This window comes from Bolinopsis microptera, chromosome 7 (assembly GCF_026151205.1).
Source record: "Bolinopsis microptera isolate Bmic1 chromosome 7, MBARI_Bmic_1.0, whole genome shotgun sequence".
Taxonomy (NCBI): Eukaryota; Metazoa; Ctenophora; class Tentaculata; order Lobata; family Bolinopsidae; genus Bolinopsis; species Bolinopsis microptera.
This window is the reverse complement of record NC_087078.1, coordinates 16,777,698-16,796,866: the sequence shown is the minus strand read 5'-3', so window position 1 is coordinate 16,796,866 and position 19,169 is coordinate 16,777,698. Positions and strand designations below refer to the sequence as shown.

The following is a 19,169-nucleotide window of genomic DNA, read 5'->3' as shown; positions in this document are numbered from 1 at the left end:
AGTGTACCTGAAACCTCGCGTCAAGACACCGTACTGACACAACACAGTGCAGATGAAATAACCCTGGACACACCCCACACCATCGCTTCCAACGGACACTCAGAGGAGACACCCGGATCTCAAACTCTAAACGAAAGTTCGTTGGGAACTTATGATTTGGGTTCCACCATGAATACAGATCCCAATCTCACTTTCAACTCAAAAGATAAGCTATTTCTAAAAACAAATTGGCCTAAATACGACCCCGTTATAGGTAAGAGTTTTGCTATCGCTTGCAAAGTGCGACTACATGGATTTGAACTCAGAGACCAGGACATTAAGAACAACGCTTCAATCAGACTGCACAAAGACCAGGAACTCTTATCAATTCAACCTAAATTTATCAACGGGTATTTTGTGTTTAAGATTAAAAATCCCACGTTGGCAGAAAGTGGTTGGTACAATTTTACGGTGAATATGTTGGATTATGAAGCGGCTGAGGGGCAAGATATAAACATTGTCCTCAAGGGAAATAAGAACAAGAGGACTAAATCAATGAATTCTATCGGATCTTTAGGGTCTTTGGGATCGCTGTTTTCTGTGAACAATAAAAATCAAATTAGGAGATGAAATAAAAGGTAACTCAAAGCATCTCGCACAAATCGAGATAAGTTATTCTTTTAGCCTTATAACCTAATTTCATGAAATGATGCACAATGAGATGCAGTGCATCTGAGTTTAACGATGTTTCACAAAGCAGTTTTTATCGATTTGAGATTGAGTTTTGCACTTCAAATTGAATCGTCGGATGGTGTAATTATAGTGGTCAACAAACTGTTCCCGACAATATTTGTTAGTTGTGATTTGGAACTAGCATAAATAAGAGCAATGCAGAAATTGAAAGAACTGGTGTACAGATTTATGCAAGTGCAATATGATTAAATTAGTTTTGAGGAATTTGATCACTCTGGAATTAAACAAGACTCAATCTGTTTCTCATGTCAAACCTGTGAATTCTGCACTTTTATTTTTTTTGTTCTATTTCGTAAATGTATTGCGCCAGATTGAGGCTTTTACTAATTCGCTCGCCCAAAAATTTCACGTGACTTTGGTTTTTATGGTTTTGCAGCCGTACAAAACGGTTTTACATAAACCCTAATCCGCAACCCTAACCCTAACCATAACCCCGAAGCTATCCATAACCCTTACCACAACCCTAACCCTAACCCGAGCCCTAAACAATCGAATTCATGTTTTACTAGCCTGTCACGTGACCAAAACGGTTTTTTGCCCATAACTCTCCAGGAAAGCATTTTTACCCTACGTCATGGGGGGTGATTCGGAATCAGCGTCCAAAAATACACCGTTTGAAATTAATTTCATACCCAAAGGGCCTTTTCACAAGAATTTTCTTAAAATTTGGGCGAGCGATTTAGTAGGAGCGCCAGATTGAATTAAACCGTTACACATACTCAATTTTATGTTTTTTGTTTAGATTTCAAATATTTTCACTCGCTCTATTCGAAAAAATTGTAAACTACAGCCTATGAAATAATCTTTATGTATTCAATATTTGGTTTGCCACCTAAATATTCTGATAAAATTTGAAATAGGGAATGGGAAAAGTGAAAGGTTGGGGTTAAATGATCCAAAACCGTATTGTTGAATTCACATAATATAAAAATGAATCAAACTGATTGCGGTTGCTATGGTGGTCATGGTAACGTAAAAACTTGAGAAGTCACCATTAAACCTTAGTCCTTAGAACTACCGATACATTTTTATAGAATGAAGTTTAGACAAATGGATTAAAAGTTATCCAAAAAGAACATCCTTGCAAGACTTTTGAAACACCTTGTACAATCACATGCAAGAACAGTACATAACCACAGACTATTGTTATAATTGTATTTGATTTTAGCTGTGGTTCGTTTCTTCAACAGAATCGTATTTGGAAGCCCTGTTGGAAAGCACAGTGATCTCCTCCTCCTTCTTTGTGCTCCTCCCCAGAAAGTAGAGTGTAGGGAAGAGTGCTAGAGCACTCGGTAAACTTAGAACTAACATCAGTATCAAGTCCGAGATGTGTTTTCGTAGTACGGACGCAAACAGTAGGTAGTACATACATCCGAACACCTGTATAGGCAAGTTAGGAGTAGTAATGACATGAATTTACTAATTTGGCTGGTTAATTAATGCCACATATGAGATTTCTTTCTCGTCCTTATTAAATTATAAGCTGCGTTTCTAAATTTAGAATCTTTTGAAGAATGTAGCAAGATGAATAATAAATAAATATAATCGCATGATGACCATGGATTCTAACAAAAAAAAGGATGTGAAATCCCCACATTTAACAGGTGGATATAAAGTTACACACTGACCTCACCGGTTAGTACCATCCCAAACTTGAGCCCAATATCTTTATTGCCCATGAAGTGTTTGATAGCCGGAGGTAAAAGAGTCATCATCCCCGGCATAATGGCTAGAACAGACACTATCGCTACATACAGGTACTTGTCTACTCTACCTGGTGCCATGCTCACCTGGAATTGTTGGAGGCTCAATCTTGTGGAATTTGTTCCGTTTAATCTTATTCCGTTTAATCTTATACCGTTTTTTAGTTTCAGCTGCATGCACTTTTGCGATCGAATTTAACGAACTTTTTGAAGAAAAAAGGAGCTGTCCTACCTGAAGAATGACACTCAGAACATTCCCCACTACAAACAGTATCCTATACGAGACCTTGTCACCCAATATCCCCCACAATATCCTTCCGAGGGCACCCACCACAGGGATGATAATTCCAGCTAGGTTATAAAACTTGTCAGCTGAAGCGTTGTGTTCACCGCTGGTGCCGAACTCTTTGAACAATTCAAACGCGCACAAACTGCTGACACCAATACCTACCTTGAGATTGAATCAGTTTAGAAAAATCTGGTCAGCATAGTCTCCTGGCTCAATTACTATAGATAGACTTTATAGCTATCATATTGGAATTTGAAACTATGATACTGTAAGAACTACGAATAAAGGCGTGATTATTTACTTCAATACCCTCAGAAGTCGAGAGTTTTGCCCTAAAACTGTAAGATAAGACTGAAAGTGAGATTGTAACTGAACTGTAGGTAAATGATTAAATATAACCGTTGTGGTAAAGAGAACTAAGCCCACTCCCGATACAACGCTGATATTTGACTCTTTAGCTTGCTCGTCCACTTCTTTGATTGTTGCAATGCTTCTTTTCTTTAATCTTATCCGTATCGGAGCTGAAAATTAATAAATTCAGCCGAGAATTTTTACATTTATTTCCAAATATCTGGAAGAACTATAAGCTTACAAAATATAACCTATTTATCAATCTTTTGTCACTCAAATCTGACTCTAGAATCCCATGAATCATGATACCCACATTATCTGTATAACACAGATCACCTGCATAGTGTATATTACACAATATATTACCCGTATTATTTGCAGAACTGGTTCCTTCCTGTTCGTCCTCCTCCTCCAACCCGTAAGAATTCTCTACAACCCTAGCAATGATGCTCTTAGACCTATCTCTCCTTTTAGAAGGGAATCTGGCAGATCTCATCGAGGCAGGTCTTCCTTTTCTTGTTATTCCTAAAAATGCGGTTAATTGTCGCTGAAAATGGGTCTGAAAATGGGACATAATGGCGATTTCATGCCTCAGTTACGATAATTTTCGAAACTTTTTTTAAGCAACCAACTTAGAAATAATATTAATACCGATGACGAAGTAGCCTGGAAGGAAGCAGAAGAACAAAACGACAGCGAGGATGAGCCACATTGTCGGTACTTTGTCGAGGATCTCTTCCTGTTTGAACAGCGTCCTGTCGATGGTAAGTCATTTGGGAGAATTCGGAACAAATCAAAGTTATAAAAAGTTGATATGATACTTATTGAATGGAGATTTAAAATGAAGCGGTAATATAAACTATGAAAACGCCCAATAATAATAAAGCCGCACAATACATGATATATTCCTACCCGATTTTTCCATCCGCGTCAGTAAAGTCAGAACTTGGAAGATTGCTAGGGTTGAAATAAAAGAAACCAAGTAGATTACCCCACACTCCAGCCACACCAAACCAGAAGCCGTAAAATCCGTTAGCTGAGGAGGAGCGAGTTTTACCCTCCTCTGTCACACGTTGGGAGAAGAAGATGTGCAACTGACCCAGGTGGAATCCAACAAACGCTGGGATTGATGTTAACTGTGAGAATTATTTCCAAGGTTGTGGATCATATTAAATTTTCATTGATGTACATGTATTTTAGAACTCAAGAAGTCACAGCAAATAACAAAAATGGCCACCACAATTAAAGACAAACAAAAACTGGAAAAACTAAAAAAGTTAAAATTTCAAAAGAAATGTGCACGAACTCATAGAAACGGTGATAACGATGTAGTTGTCAGTGAAGAAGTAGAGGAGAATCATCCAGCCACTTAGAGCCACACCGTTGATCACGTGCAATATCACGGGGTGAACGTACCTCTGAGGGTTATCTGGTAAGCAATAGATTTGGCTAGCAATACAAATTTCTTGATGACGCTAGTCTTTGAGGGTGGTTTAGTTACCAATAGCAAGAACAAATAGCTGCACGACAGTCAAGCCCCAGAGATTTAACTATTGTTGGCCTCCCGCACAAATAACTTGGTGGAACCGGGTCTCTTTTACACCAAAGCTATTATACATGTTTTGAACCACTAACTGCTGGTAACAGGTTAGCTTGAGCTGTTATTCGTTGCCAACTGAAGTACTCAGGTTAAGGACAGCAGTTTTACCAGGTATGTACTCGGTACAGCCACCATAATTAATTTACATAAACTAATCAGAGTTTGTAGCATGACTGTGAAACTCTTGTGTTACTTACAACAAACAAGCCAAAGGACCACGCAGTTCCAGTCGCCATACCGAGAACCAAGGGAGCGTGCATGTGCATTTGAGCTTTCGTTATCTCGTTATTTGCTTCATATAAGTAGGAATAAATGTAAACCTGGAGATAATATCTCGTTATCTGCTTCGTATAAGTAGGAATAAATGTAAACCTGGAGATTTTATGCATCGTGATGTAATCACAGATGGAACCTTTCAGTTTAGAAAACAATCGCATCATAACTTCAGGATCCCTCAGTAGTCAGTCTGAGTATTGATTAGAGTGAAAAAAATATTGAAAAAAATATTGAAATAAGGTTTAAAAGCTACCTGCAATATGCCGTACGAGAAAGGTATCAGGTTTACTGCATGACCACCCAGCGAACAGAGCCCGATCACTAGTAGGCTCCAGTTCCGGTTAGAGATTCGTGGAATGATCATGATGATTGATAAGTCCAAATCTTTAGCTTCTAATTCTATCAAACGCTCAGAACAATGTTATTGCGTATTTTAGTTTTGCTGTTCCTTCTTCTTACTTTTCTTTCATAAAAGTCCCTGCCTCTTCAACAGCAAACTATTTAATTATTAGGTGCTAAATGTTGATTGTGATAAAAGCTAGCAAAAGCAAGGCTGTGGAGTGACGGGGCAAACTAATAAATTATAAAACCATGTCACTTCCCAGACGGGGTCCTCGATTAGAATCTAAATTTGTTACCTGCCACTCTTATCAAAATATTAACCAGATAACTTCTCTACTGCTTCTCAATTCCACAAATTACTACTTGAATAACAAAATTTTACGTTCATTCAACTTTAACCACAATTAAGTGTGGTAACAGCTTAACACTAACAGGCGACTCGGCATCTATCCACAACCAGTCCCATACCAAACAGGCTACGGTAGGTCGAAAGAAAATTTGGTTACACAAACGAAAGCAAAAGGTGACTTAAAGTCAAACATAATATGAATAAAACATAAGTTATTATTAAAAACATTTATGTTAAAAATAAATGCTCATCAGATTGCGGTGTACCTGTAATCTGTATAAAAGTCCATGAGGCAAACTAACTACTTAACTAGAGCGTGCTAAATCACTCTGCACTGAAACTTCGACATTTTTTGGCAGTCAACCAACTTTGATTGATGTATTTTTTTACGCTGATTCCGAATCACCCCACATAATATAATTATAGGGTCGCGGGTTGAATGCTTCCCGGCAAATTACAGGCAATGAAGTACACACCACCAAAATTAAATCTAACAATTTTGGAAATTAACAATTTTGGAAAATAACAAAAAAGCGATCACCTCACGATCCTTTAGCTATTTCCACAACGCTTCCAAGGAAGCAAGATGATAAATTGATGCAATTTTCCTAACAAAAGATAAAACCTGCTAAACTAATTGGCCGGTGCCCTCTATTTCCCTGGATCAATTAACGGGATAGGTTCGTCACGGCCGAGCGGCAGTCTCGTTTGTAGAGTTACAACTCTAACAACCTTGCTAGTTCCGGACAAAACAAAAGGGGCGCTTCTCGAGGACACGTTAATACTTTTATAGGATTCAAAGCTAGACTGGCTTTGTCAGACGGTGATTGGACCAGCTGGGTGGGCGACGGTCACCAGCAGCAGAAGGTGCAGACTCTAAAAACTGTGATTTGATGAACAATGTGCGTATGACGTCTCTGTCTAGCAAGCCCGAATAAAAGTGTATTGATTTGAATCAAATTCTAGTGGGCTCACGTTCACGATCTTAATGTGAGATTAGAAGATATCATAATTTGAATTGGAATTATTGCGCGTTACTGCGTTCAGAATTCTAATACAGTGGAAAATCTAATATACAGACAAAATTTGATAGTTACAATTCGTTATTAATTTTGTGTGAACTGCTTATGGAAATGCGTTAAATGCTTTAAGATCGTATCACCAAGCGATATATCGCCAAGGGCTCTTAACGCAAACTGAAACAGTGAAGTTATACCTTTATCGCAAAATTTATTACATTCATGCAAAGGGAAGAAATCCAGGTAACGATCACTTAACGAAACAGTTAACAACTGAACAAGATCTAGGTTGCATTATTGGTAAATAAACTGTCACTGCTACTCAATATCGCATTTGGTCAAGGATCCGTTTACTATTACACTCACATTCGTTAATACCAATGGAAAGCGTGGTTCTTAATGTGTTGTTGCAATAGTTACAGATAAAATCTTGTCTTCCTCGTCCCAATAATCTTTATTATATTACGGTTGGTACAGTAGCTTCTAGTTCCATACATAAGTCTTACATTACTCTCTGGACCTTCTTGACTGATTTAAAGAAAAAAACTCTCGCCTTCGCCAAAATGAGACCATAGCTAAATTCATTTTAGCATAAGACTGGGTTTAGCTTTTGATATTGTATAGTCCGTCAGCTATTAATAGAGGCCGTACCTAGCATCAACACGCAAAAAAGAAAAACTGCAACGCAGTGAATACGAAAGCCAAAAGCAACACAGGCGATGACCGAGGAAACGACTAAAAAGTTCGATATCCTTCACCTAGCCTCTCAAAATCTTGACAATAGTTATTATAATAATCATTATGATATAAATATGAACACAAACAAAAGCAGGCTCGCTGAAATGCAAACTAATCAATTATGAGCAAGACTGCAGCAGTATTGCATCAGTATTCTATGTGTAACAGATATGATTAATTCAATAATAATATAAAGGCACGGTTTAACGAAGAAATATCAGATGCTGAGATTTTTTCTGCGTACTTTTTGTTTTGAAATAAATACAATCTATTTTTAAACATACAAGAGGATGAAACAAAATAATGTAAAATACGGTAAATTAAGCAAATGATCTATTTCAGTATCTACATAGTATATTTACATAACTAACAATGACATATTTATATATTTTTATAATATTATTGAATTATGATTCGTATTTCATGTTACGAGTCGAAATCTTTGCTATTTTAATTCTATGTCATCTAAAAATAAAATACCGTTTTCACAATCAAGGTAGTGTCATATTCTTGATAAACGATCGTTTTTAGTTCGTTTTGTTTTTAGTTCTTCATCCTTAGTTTAACTTTCACCGCGTAATGGATGAACAGAAGTTGAGATGTTTCTCCCGTCTGCAACACCACAAGAGGGTGCTATAGCCAAACAAACCTGAATAGAGCCGATAATTTATAAATGATCATTGTCTGACGTCTGTAGACTGTAGTACATATTTTAATAAAACAACCAATAAAAGCATTATATTAGTGCGGGCAAAGTGGTAGTTCAACGAGATTGACAATTCATAATAAAATATAGTCTCAAGATCTGGATCAATGTGTTTGGATATTGGAATAAATTACCAGCAGCAAGTGTTGTAACGACAATATAGATGATAACAACAACGTCAACTCGAGCTAGCTTCAGAGAGAAGATGAGGATGTATCCTAAGCTTTCCCAGAGTCTGTACTGGGAAAATGCTGAGACCTGGTCCTCGGGGAACGTCTCGGCGTACACCACTGAGGAAGTGGGGTCAGCTGTGAAAAATTGTTCACTGGGAAAGTGGGGTCAGCATAGAAGAAGTGTTCAATAAATTTTCTCATGTATATTGCAGTGTGTATGCCAACGTTGTCAAGATTCATTTTGAACCTCTATCTAAGTATTCAATTTATCAAATCTTGAATTACCTCCAATTTGAGGCTGCCATATCCCCTCGGCTATTCCCCAGGCTGCTATACACAAGTGAATTACCATTGATCTGTGATTATATTATTATTACGTATATAACGAAATTACATCGTCGTAAAACATTACAGTAAAACCATAAGTGATATCAGATCTAACTCTCGATCAAAGTTGTCCAATTTCATTTGTTTCAACTGTTATTAGAATCATCCTGCATGTAATTTAAGAACTTTCTGGGAAACTAACACAACAAACCAAGTAACGAGTAGATAAGTGTTACTCAGATAGTATCTACCTTGTGAACTTACCCCTTACAGTCCAACAGAGACAGAGCAAGAACAGCACAGTTGAGAAGAGCAGCAGCAAATAGGAGGATCCTCATTGGTACATATCTCCTCAGTAAACCAACTGTGGGATATAAGGTGTTTACTATATAGGTAGTAAACTTGTTGTGGTAATTATAATAGTCACCAGATTCCCACTCTCGATTCCTTGCTAGCAGTCCGGTTAATTTAGTACCTTTAGTGGGTCTCATTTAATCATTAGCTCTTATTAAAGAACCTCTCACCCTCTCAGAGTACTACACTTACTAACACGTGCATATTACAAAGGAGCAATAGTTTGCGGAGGCATTCTAGAACGGTATATATTTTAGCTTTCAGTTTCTGTTTCATTATCTTAAAATTTATTCCGCTTTTATTTTTATTCCCACTCTCGATTCCTTGCTAGCAGTCCGGTTAATTTAGTACCTTTAGTGGGTCTCATTTAATCATTAGCTCTTATTAAAGAACCTCTCACCCTCTCAGATTTTCACCGCTCCGTTCATTTTTACAGCTTTATTATTTTTATATTTTTACTACACTTACTAACACGTGCATATTACAAAGGAGCAATAGTTTGCGGAGGCATTCTAGAACGGTATATATTTTAGCTTTCAGTTTCTGTTTCATTATCTTAAAATTTATTCCGCTTTTATTTTTATTCCCACTCTCGATTCCTTGCTAGCAATCCGGTTAATTTAGTACCTTTAGTGGGTCTCATTTAATCATTAGCTCTTATTAAAGAATCTCTCACCCTCTCAAAAAACTCCGTTTGGAGATATTCCTTATTACGCTCTAAGTTATTAATTTTCCTTGTGTTTGAATCCTGTCACTTTTTAACTGTTTTTAGTCTTTGTTATTTTCGGCCGATTTCTGCACTTTTACACTGGGTCATCATTCATAATTTCTGGGATTGAGACGACTTATATCTGCATCTAAGGAAAAGTTTGCTTGTCTGACTTACTTCATTAGACACTTCTGGTCAAAAATTGAACAAGAACCACATTCGAAAACTGGAACATCTGAATGACTCCGCAACCCAGGAATCAACTACTCAGTTATTATCGCTCGATAATCGGTTTGGTATCGACGTTACATACTTTATTATTTTTTTTAAAGCTGATTTTAGAAACCAGGGAATTAAAGTTACACTTACCCTCCTAAGGCTAACATTAAATCGCTGATTTTATTTATATATATCACTTTTTTTGTTCTTTCTTTTCCTTCAAAACATTCCAGTACATTGTGCAGAAAGTTGGAGATGAAGCCGTAGTACGTACATGTAGCATTGCACTGGATCGAACTTGCAGAGTGTGGTTTCCTCCAGTCTGCGCCGCGCGCTTATATAAACATACGCGGCGCAGATCGACCGGAGGAGATTGCACTGTGTAGGCTCCGGTGTAATGTGATATGTATGTACCCCGGCTTCACAAATTTTGGAAGCATGTAGGGATATATATCTGATACCAATCGCATATACTAAAAATACTCTAGCACAATTGTAACTGCAGTTTTACAGAACTCTAAATGCTTAATGAACACTCTTGCAGGTACCACCCGTATTCACACTCAGACCTGAGTTTAGTCATTTTCCGATACGAGATTGGGGACGGGTTCTATAAACAAAACAAACAAATAATAGTCACCATATAAGTGCTACTAAGGTTTACCACTATAATATATATAGATGTACCCACCTTCAGGTGAAATATCTAATACAATTTTAAAACAGTCAGCGGTCACTTGTTTTAGCCACAATACTCACAAGAAATAGAAGAGAGGGAACCGGAAAGGCCGTAAGTTATCATCATCAGCCCGTGAGTTTTCAATCCAAAGTGACATACAACAAATGATTCTGAAACAAACATTTACTGAAAATGGAATCTTTATTTGACATTTTCAATATGACCCAATGAAGATACCATTGTTAATCGATAACACAATCAAATAGTTGGTCGCTAAATCGTATGCTGTTCCCCACACTAACCACTGAATACTGAGATAAGAAAAGCCTGTTCGACCCCACTCCAAACAGTTAAAGGAATAAGGAGTCCCTGGTTCCGGTCTAACTTGCTTGTCGTCTTCAGAAGTGAAGTTATAACAGAGGTGCCATCGTCTTCGTCATCGTCTTCGTCATCGTCCCTACCCTCCATGTACATTGCTAGTAGTATAACTGAGACTATCGCTAAGGGAGGAAGAAGTGGAGTGGACATCGCACTTTATTTTTGATCTAATGATCACTTTTATTGTGATGCCAGAAATTAAGATAAAACAGTCACTTTGGCAGAACACAAGGAAGGTTACCAATTGAGAGGTAGGAAGATATGAGGTTGAACTTGATGCGGAGGCCGGTGCCACCAAGGTAATCATTGTCACTACTTATCACAGCGTAGTCGTAGTTCAGACCACAGGTGTCCTGAGCTCCATTCAGATCTTCTTCGTCGGTTGAAGTTGATTTTGAGAAAATCGTATATACTGAGATAGGGTGGTTGCAGAGTATATACTGAGATAGAGTGGTTGCAGGGTATATACTGAGATAGAGTGGTTGCAGGGTATATACTGAGATAGAGTGGTTGCAGGGTATATACTGAGATAGAGTGGTTGCAGAGTATATACTGAGATAGAGTGGTTGCAGGGTATATACTGAGATAGAGTGGCTGCAGAGTATATACTGAGATAGAGTGGTTGCAGGGTATATACTGAGATAGAGTGGTTGCAGGGTATATACTGAGATAGAGTGGTTGCAGAGTATATACTGAGATAGAGTGGTTGCAGGGTATATACTGAGATAGAGTGGTTGCAGAGTATATACTGAGATAGAGTGGTTGCAGAGTATATACTGAGATAAAGTGGTTGCAGAGTATATACTGAGATAGAGTGGTTGCAGAGTATATACTGAGATAGAGTGGTTGCAGGGTATATACTGAGATAGAGTGGTTGCAGAGTATATACTGAGATAGAGTGGTTGCAGAGTATATACTGAGATAGAGTGGTTGCAGGGTATATACTGAGATAGAGTGGTTGCAGAGTATATACTGAGATAGAGTGGTTGCAGAGTATATACTGAGATAGAGTGGTTGCAGAGTATATACTGAGATAGAGTGGTTGCAGAGTATATACTGAGATAGAGTGGTTGCAGAGTATATACTGAGATAGAGTGGTTGCAGAGTATATACTGAGATAGAGTGGTTGCAGGGTATATACTGAGATAGAGTGGTTGCAGAGTATATACTGAGATAGAGTGGTTGCAGAGTATATACTGAGATAGAGTGGTTGCAGAGTATATACTGAGATAGAGTGGTTGCAGAGTATATACTGAGATAGAGTGGTTGCAGAGTATATACTGAGATAGAGTGGTTGCAGAGTATATACTGAGATAGAGTGGTTGCAGAGTATATACTGAGATAGAGTGGTTGCAGAGTATATACTGAGATAGAGTGGTTGCAGAGTATATACTGAGATAGAGTGGTTGCAGAGTATATACTGAGATAGAGTGGTTGCAGAGTATATACTGAGATAGAGTGGTTGCAGAGTATATACTGAGATAGAGTGGTTGCAGAGTATATACTGAGATAGAGTGGTTGCAGAGTATATACTGAGATAGAGTGGTTGCAGAGTATATACTGAGATAGAGTGGTTGCAGAGTATATACTGAGATAGAGTGGTTGCAGAGTATATACTGAGATAGAGTGGTTGCAGAGTATATACTGAGATAGAGTGGTTGCAGAGTATATACTGAGATAGAGTGGTTGCAGAGTATATACTGAGATAGAGTGGTTGCAGAGTATATACTGAGATAGAGTGGTTGCAGAGTATATACTGAGATAGAGTGGTTGCAGAGTATATACTGAGATAGAGTGGTTGCAGAGTATATACTGAGATAGAGTGGTTGCAGAGTATATACTGAGATAGAGTGGTTGCAGAGTATATACTGAGATAGAGTGGTTGCAGAGTATATACTGAGATAGAGTGGTTGCAGAGTATATACTGAGATAGAGTGGTTGCAGAGTATATACTGAGATAGAGTGGTTGCAGAGTATATACTGAGATAGAGTGGTTGCAGAGTATATACTGAGATAGAGTGGTTGCAGAGTATATACTGAGATAGAGTGGTTGCAGAGTATATACTGAGATAGAGTGGTTGCAGAGTATATACTGAGATAGAGTGGTTGCAGAGTATATACTGAGATAGAGTGGTTGCAGAGTATATACTGAGATAGAGTGGTTGCAGAGTATATACTGAGATAGAGTGGTTGCAGAGTATATACTGAGATAGAGTGGTTGCAGAGTATATACTGAGATAGAGTGGTTGCAGAGTATATACTGAGATAGAGTGGTTGCAGAGTATATACTGAGATAGAGTGGTTGCAGAGTATATACTGAGATAGAGTGGTTGCAGAGTATATACTGAGATAGAGTGGTTGCAGAGTATATACTGAGATAGAGTGGTTGCAGAGTATATACTGAGATAGAGTGGTTGCAGAGTATATACTGAGATAGAGTGGTTGCAGAGTATATACTGAGATAGAGTGGTTGCAGAGTATATACTGAGATAGAGTGGTTGCAGAGTATATACTGAGATAGAGTGGTTGCAGAGTATATACTGAGATAGAGTGGTTGCAGAGTATATACTGAGATAGAGTGGTTGCAGAGTATATACTGAGATAGAGTGGTTGCAGAGTATATACTGAGATAGAGTGGTTGCAGAGTATATACTGAGATAGAGTGGTTGCAGAGTATATACTGAGATAGAGTGGTTGCAGAGTATATACTGAGATAGAGTGGTTGCAGAGTATATACTGAGATAGAGTGGTTGCAGAGTATATACTGAGATAGAGTGGTTGCAGAGTATATACTGAGATAGAGTGGTTGCAGAGTATATACTGAGATAGAGTGGTTGCAGAGTATATACTGAGATAGAGTGGTTGCAGAGTATATACTGAGATAGAGTGGTTGCAGAGTATATACTGAGATAGAGTGGTTGCAGAGTATATACTGAGATAGAGTGGTTGCAGAGTATATACTGAGATAGAGTGGTTGCAGAGTATATACTGAGATAGAGTGGTTGCAGAGTATATACTGAGATAGAGTGGTTGCAGAGTATATACTGAGATAGAGTGGTTGCAGAGTATATACTGAGATAGAGTGGTTGCAGAGTATATACTGAGATAGAGTGGTTGCAGAGTATATACTGAGATAGAGTGGTTGCAGAGTATATACTGAGATAGAGTGGTTGCAGAGTATATACTGAGATAGAGTGGTTGCAGAGTATATACTGAGATAGAGTGGTTGCAGAGTATATACTGAGATAGAGTGGTTGCAGAGTATATACTGAGATAGAGTGGTTGCAGAGTATATACTGAGATAGAGTGGTTGCAGAGTATATACTGAGATAGAGTGGTTGCAGAGTATATACTGAGATAGAGTGGTTGCAGAGTATATACTGAGATAGAGTGGTTGCAGAGTATATACTGAGATAGAGTGGTTGCAGAGTATATACTGAGATAGAGTGGTTGCAGAGTATATACTGAGATAGAGTGGTTGCAGAGTATATACTGAGATAGAGTGGTTGCAGAGTATATACTGAGATAGAGTGGTTGCAGAGTATATACTGAGATAGAGTGGTTGCAGAGTATATACTGAGATAGAGTGGTTGCAGAGTATATACTGAGATAGAGTGGTTGCAGAGTATATACTGAGATAGAGTGGTTGCAGAGTATATACTGAGATAGAGTGGTTGCAGAGTATATACTGAGATAGAGTGGTTGCAGAGTATATACTGAGATAGAGTGGTTGCAGAGTATATACTGAGATAGAGTGGTTGCAGAGTATATACTGAGATAGAGTGGTTGCAGGGTATATACTGAGATAGAGTGGTTGCAGAGTATATACTGAGATAGAGTGGTTGCAGAGTATATACTGAGATAGAGTGGTTGCAGAGTATATACTGAGATAGAGTGGTTGCAGAGTATATACTGAGATAGAGTGGTTGCAGAGTATATACTGAGATAGAGTGGTTGCAGAGTATATACTGAGATAGAGTGGTTGCAGAGTATATACTGAGATAGAGTGGTTGCAGAGTATATACTGAGATAGAGTGGTTGCAGAGTATATACTGAGATAGAGTGGTTGCAGAGTATATACTGAGATAGAGTGGTTGCAGAGTATATACTGAGATAGAGTGGTTGCAGAGTATATACTGAGATAGAGTGGTTGCAGAGTATATACTGAGATAGAGTGGTTGCAGAGTATATACTGAGATAGAGTGGTTGCAGAGTATATACTGAGATAGAGTGGTTGCAGAGTATATACTGAGATAGAGTGGTTGCAGAGTATATACTGAGATAGAGTGGTTGCAGAGTATATACTGAGATAGAGTGGTTGCAGAGTATATACTGAGATAGAGTGGTTGCAGAGTATATACTGAGATAGAGTGGTTGCAGAGTATATACTGAGATAGAGTGGTTGCAGAGTATATACTGAGATAGAGTGGTTGCAGAGTATATACTGAGATAGAGTGGTTGCAGAGTATATACTGAGATAGAGTGGTTGCAGAGTATATACTGAGATAGAGTGGTTGCAGAGTATATACTGAGATAGAGTGGTTGCAGAGTATATACTGAGATAGAGTGGTTGCAGAGTATATACTGAGATAGAGTGGTTGCAGAGTATATACTGAGATAGAGTGGTTGCAGAGTATATACTGAGATAGAGTGGTTGCAGAGTATATACTGAGATAGAGTGGTTGCAGAGTATATACTGAGATAGAGTGGTTGCAGAGTATATACTGAGATAGAGTGGTTGCAGAGTATATACTGAGATAGAGTGGTTGCAGAGTATATACTGAGATAGAGTGGTTGCAGAGTATATACTGAGATAGAGTGGTTGCAGAGTATATACTGAGATAGAGTGGTTGCAGAGTATATACTGAGATAGAGTGGTTGCAGAGTATATACTGAGATATTGCAGAGTATATACTGAGATAGAGTGGTTGCAGAGTATATACTGAGATAGAGTGGTTGCAGAGTATATACTGAGATAGAGTGGTTGCAGAGATATACTGAGATAGAGTGGGTTGACAGAGTATATACTGAGATAGAGTGGGTTGCAGGTATACTGAGATAGTGGTTGCAGAGTATATACTGAGATAGAGTGGTTGCAGAGTATATACTGAGATAGAGTGGTTGCAGAGTATATACTGAGATAGAGTGGTTAGCAGAGTATACTGAGATAGAGTGGGTTGCAGAGTATATACTGAGATAGAGTGGTTGCAGAGTATAGACTGAGATAGAGTGTTGCAGAGTATATACGAGATAGAGTGGTTGCAGAGTATTTACTGAGATAGAGTGGTTGCAGAGTATATACTGAGATAGAGTGGTTGCAGAGTATATACTGAGATAGAGTGGTTGCAGAGTATATACTGAGATAGAGTGGTTGCAGAGTATATACTGAGATAGAGTGGTTGCAGAGTATATACTGAGATAGAGTGGTTGCAGAGTATATACTGAGATAGAGTGGTTGCAGAGTATATACTGAGATAGAGTGGTTACAGAGTATATACTGAGATAAAGTGGTTGCAGAGTATATACTGAGATAAAGTGGTTACAGAGTATATACTGAGATAGAGTGGTTACAGAGTATATACTGAGATAAAGTGGTTGCAGAGTATATACTGAGATAAAGTGGTTGCAGAGTATATACTCAGATAGAGTGGTTGCAGAGTATATACTGAGATAAAGTGGTTGCAGAGTAGGTATATACTGAGATAGAGTGGTTGCAGAGTATATACTGAGATAGAGTGGTTGCAGAGTATATACTGAGATAGAGTGGTTGCAGAGTATATACTGAGATAGAGTGGTTGCAGAGTATATACTGAGATAGAGTGGTTGCAGAGTATATACTGAGATAGAGTGGTTGCAGAGTATATACTGAGATAGAGTGGTTGCAGAGTATATACTGAGATAGAGTGGTTGCAGAGTATATACTGAGATAGAGTGGTTGCAGAGTATATACTGAGATAGAGTGGTTGCAGAGTATATACTGAGATAGAGTGGTTGCAGAGTATATACTGAGATAGAGTGGTTGCAGAGTATATACTGAGATAGAGTGGTTGCAGAGTATATACTGAGATAGAGTGGTTGCAGAGTATATACTGAGATAGAGTGGTTACAGAGTATATACTGAGATAGAGTGGTTGCAGAGTATATACTGAGATAGAGTGGTTGCTTTAATGGCTGCTTCGTTTTTAAACTATTTATAATTCAAAAATATATGCGCATTTTTTTGTCAGATTTTTAATTCCGTAATGAATAAAATCAAAAGATTTTTCCACTATGTAGGCAAAATCAAACTCACCGACGAAATATATAAGGTTGCCCCAAGCTCCCGTAGACAAAAACACCATGAAGTAAAGCCCAAAGAAGACAGAGTAAGAGTGGGAGAGGTTACTTTTGAAGAGTAGAGCGTACCTCTCTGCCAAGTAACAGAGGTACTGATAACTTGCTGTCCAGAGTGGTGCTCCAGTGATTCCTGGTAAAGGTGGATGGGGGTCGGGGGAGCAGACATCAGAGAATAATGAGCAGGTAATTAATTAATTAATCAATTAATTAATTATGAGGTAATTCTTTTCGCGATGGTAGTAGAATTCAGATAGATATTTTCTAGCGAACACTTATCGAAAAGTAATATAATGATAGTTGTTCTCACGTACCTAGCAGTATACCAAAAGGTACAGTGAGTGCCAAGTGTGGGTAGTAGAAGGTACAGATATACAGGATGTAAGGAATTTGGCAGAATATAAAGGTCCATCTGGTTCCCAGGCGATCAATAACTGAAAAAGGGAACTGTTGGGACCAGTAGGAAACAGTTCTACAAATCCTTTTAATACCCTTCTTTTAGATCCTGATGTTTGTTATTCAAGTGTCAAGGCTTTGCCTAAACTCGATAAAACTCTAGAAATGCAGTTACGATCATAAAAAATTATAAGGTTTAAAAATGTTTTCCTGTAAATTACTGATTGCAAGAGTAAATAGCAAACAAAGTAATACGGTCAGAACCAATGTGAGTGAGAAATGCAGAGGAAGGAACAAGAGCGATGTATATCACCAGGGGAGGAATGCTGTTAGAGACTACAGAGAACTTAGTGTCCTCAGTTATCCCTGTACTTTGTAGACCACTCACTCCCTGATAGGAGGAGATATAAGGTACAGTAAAATATAACAAGTTTCAAGAGATGATGAAAATCAAACGTTTTGCTGGTTACTGATTGTCAGCCAAATTGTCTCTAACCACTATTCAGACTACCTGAAATGCAGTGAATACTCCCAGGAATGTAAAGCACAGAACCCCCAGATTCCTGTAGATTTTCTGTCGTACGTTATCAAAATGAGGATCCTTGCACTCGTGATGGTAGTTAAAAATGCCTTCCATTGTTTTTAGCTATAGCCGAAAGCACCAGAGAAGGAAATGGAACTTATTGGTGGTGATTTAGCGGAATCAAACTTGACATAAAGTTAACTACCATCTACTCAATACTACTAAAGGTTAAGTTAACAGCAACATATAAAAGATTAAATGAGTCACATGGTAAATTGAAGAAGACTTGGCTCATCAGTATCAAGTTTCTCCTAAATGTGCTAAAATGCGGTTACGTGGGTTGGTCTGAGCCACTTGACATATTAATAGTCGGTCACAGGACACAAATTCTAGAACTGAAAGTCAGTCAAGGGAGTCGAAATCAGACTTGAAGGATTCTGGTCTGTATAGCCTAAAGACTTATTTAGCTAAAGGACTTTAGAGCTGAATTAAGCTATAACGTCTTTGAGCTAATTAACGATGATAATTTCATTGCTCCACGTTGCATATTCCTTTTGCAACGTTTGTCAAGAATTTCGGACTATAAAAGTTCTAAGAAAGCAGTCTGTCAGCCTGTCAGCCTGTCAGCCTGTCAGCCTGTTAGCCTGTGCTAACCAGTACCTCACTGTATTTATTAGTAGGAGCTCATGTTAAATTTTAGTTCATGCTCTACCATACGGTCTTTATCGTGACCGTGTTTTAGTAGTATCAACTATTTGCCATTACTCCCGATATTACAGGCATTTAATTCAATAACTCAAAAGCAGAGGGACTAGTAAAGTTAGTAATTAATTTCAAAAGATTGTTAGATGGTTTTTTTTTTCAATTTTCGCAATTTAGTTGGTTATGATTCAATTAAGTCCATAACCTGTTAATCTGCTTGGAGTGAGTTTAGTGTTACATATATTAGTAAGGCGAAGGAAAACAAAAAAGT

At 38.1% G+C, this 19,169-nt stretch overlaps 2 protein-coding genes across 3 annotated transcripts; both read right to left on the bottom strand.

The window, feature by feature from the left end:
- Positions 1 to 1,620: 1,620 nt before the first annotated feature.
- On the bottom strand, positions 1,621 to 5,472 carry LOC134818210 (uncharacterized). Of its 2 annotated transcripts, XM_063827656.1 has the most exons (10): positions 5,205 to 5,472; positions 4,873 to 4,995; positions 4,382 to 4,493; positions 3,988 to 4,195; positions 3,727 to 3,830; positions 3,442 to 3,600; positions 3,124 to 3,245; positions 2,668 to 2,886; positions 2,361 to 2,522; positions 1,621 to 2,112 (listed from the first exon to the last, which is right to left on the bottom strand). In XM_063827656.1, the coding sequence occupies exons 1-10, from the start codon at positions 5,313 to 5,315 to the stop codon at positions 1,897 to 1,899; spliced, it is 1,536 nt and encodes a 511-aa protein (XP_063683726.1). In that variant the 5' UTR covers positions 5,316 to 5,472; the 3' UTR covers positions 1,621 to 1,896. The 2 variants fall into 2 exon arrangements, with proteins under 2 accessions (XP_063683726.1, XP_063683725.1); XM_063827655.1 differs by lacking the exon at positions 5,205 to 5,472 and having other exon boundaries at positions 1,800 to 2,112; positions 4,873 to 5,172.
- Positions 5,473 to 7,707: 2,235 nt separating this feature from the next.
- LOC134818033 (protein unc-93 homolog A-like) lies at positions 7,708 to 17,446 on the bottom strand. Its single transcript, XM_063827444.1, has 8 exons — positions 17,350 to 17,446; positions 11,186 to 11,356; positions 10,869 to 11,066; positions 10,647 to 10,736; positions 8,870 to 8,969; positions 8,564 to 8,634; positions 8,240 to 8,395; positions 7,708 to 8,048 (listed from the first exon to the last, which is right to left on the bottom strand). Exons 1-8 carry the CDS (start codon positions 17,444 to 17,446, stop codon positions 7,969 to 7,971), a joined length of 963 nt encoding a protein of 320 aa, XP_063683514.1. The 3' UTR covers positions 7,708 to 7,968.
- Between the last annotated feature and the right edge of the window lie 1,723 nt (positions 17,447 to 19,169).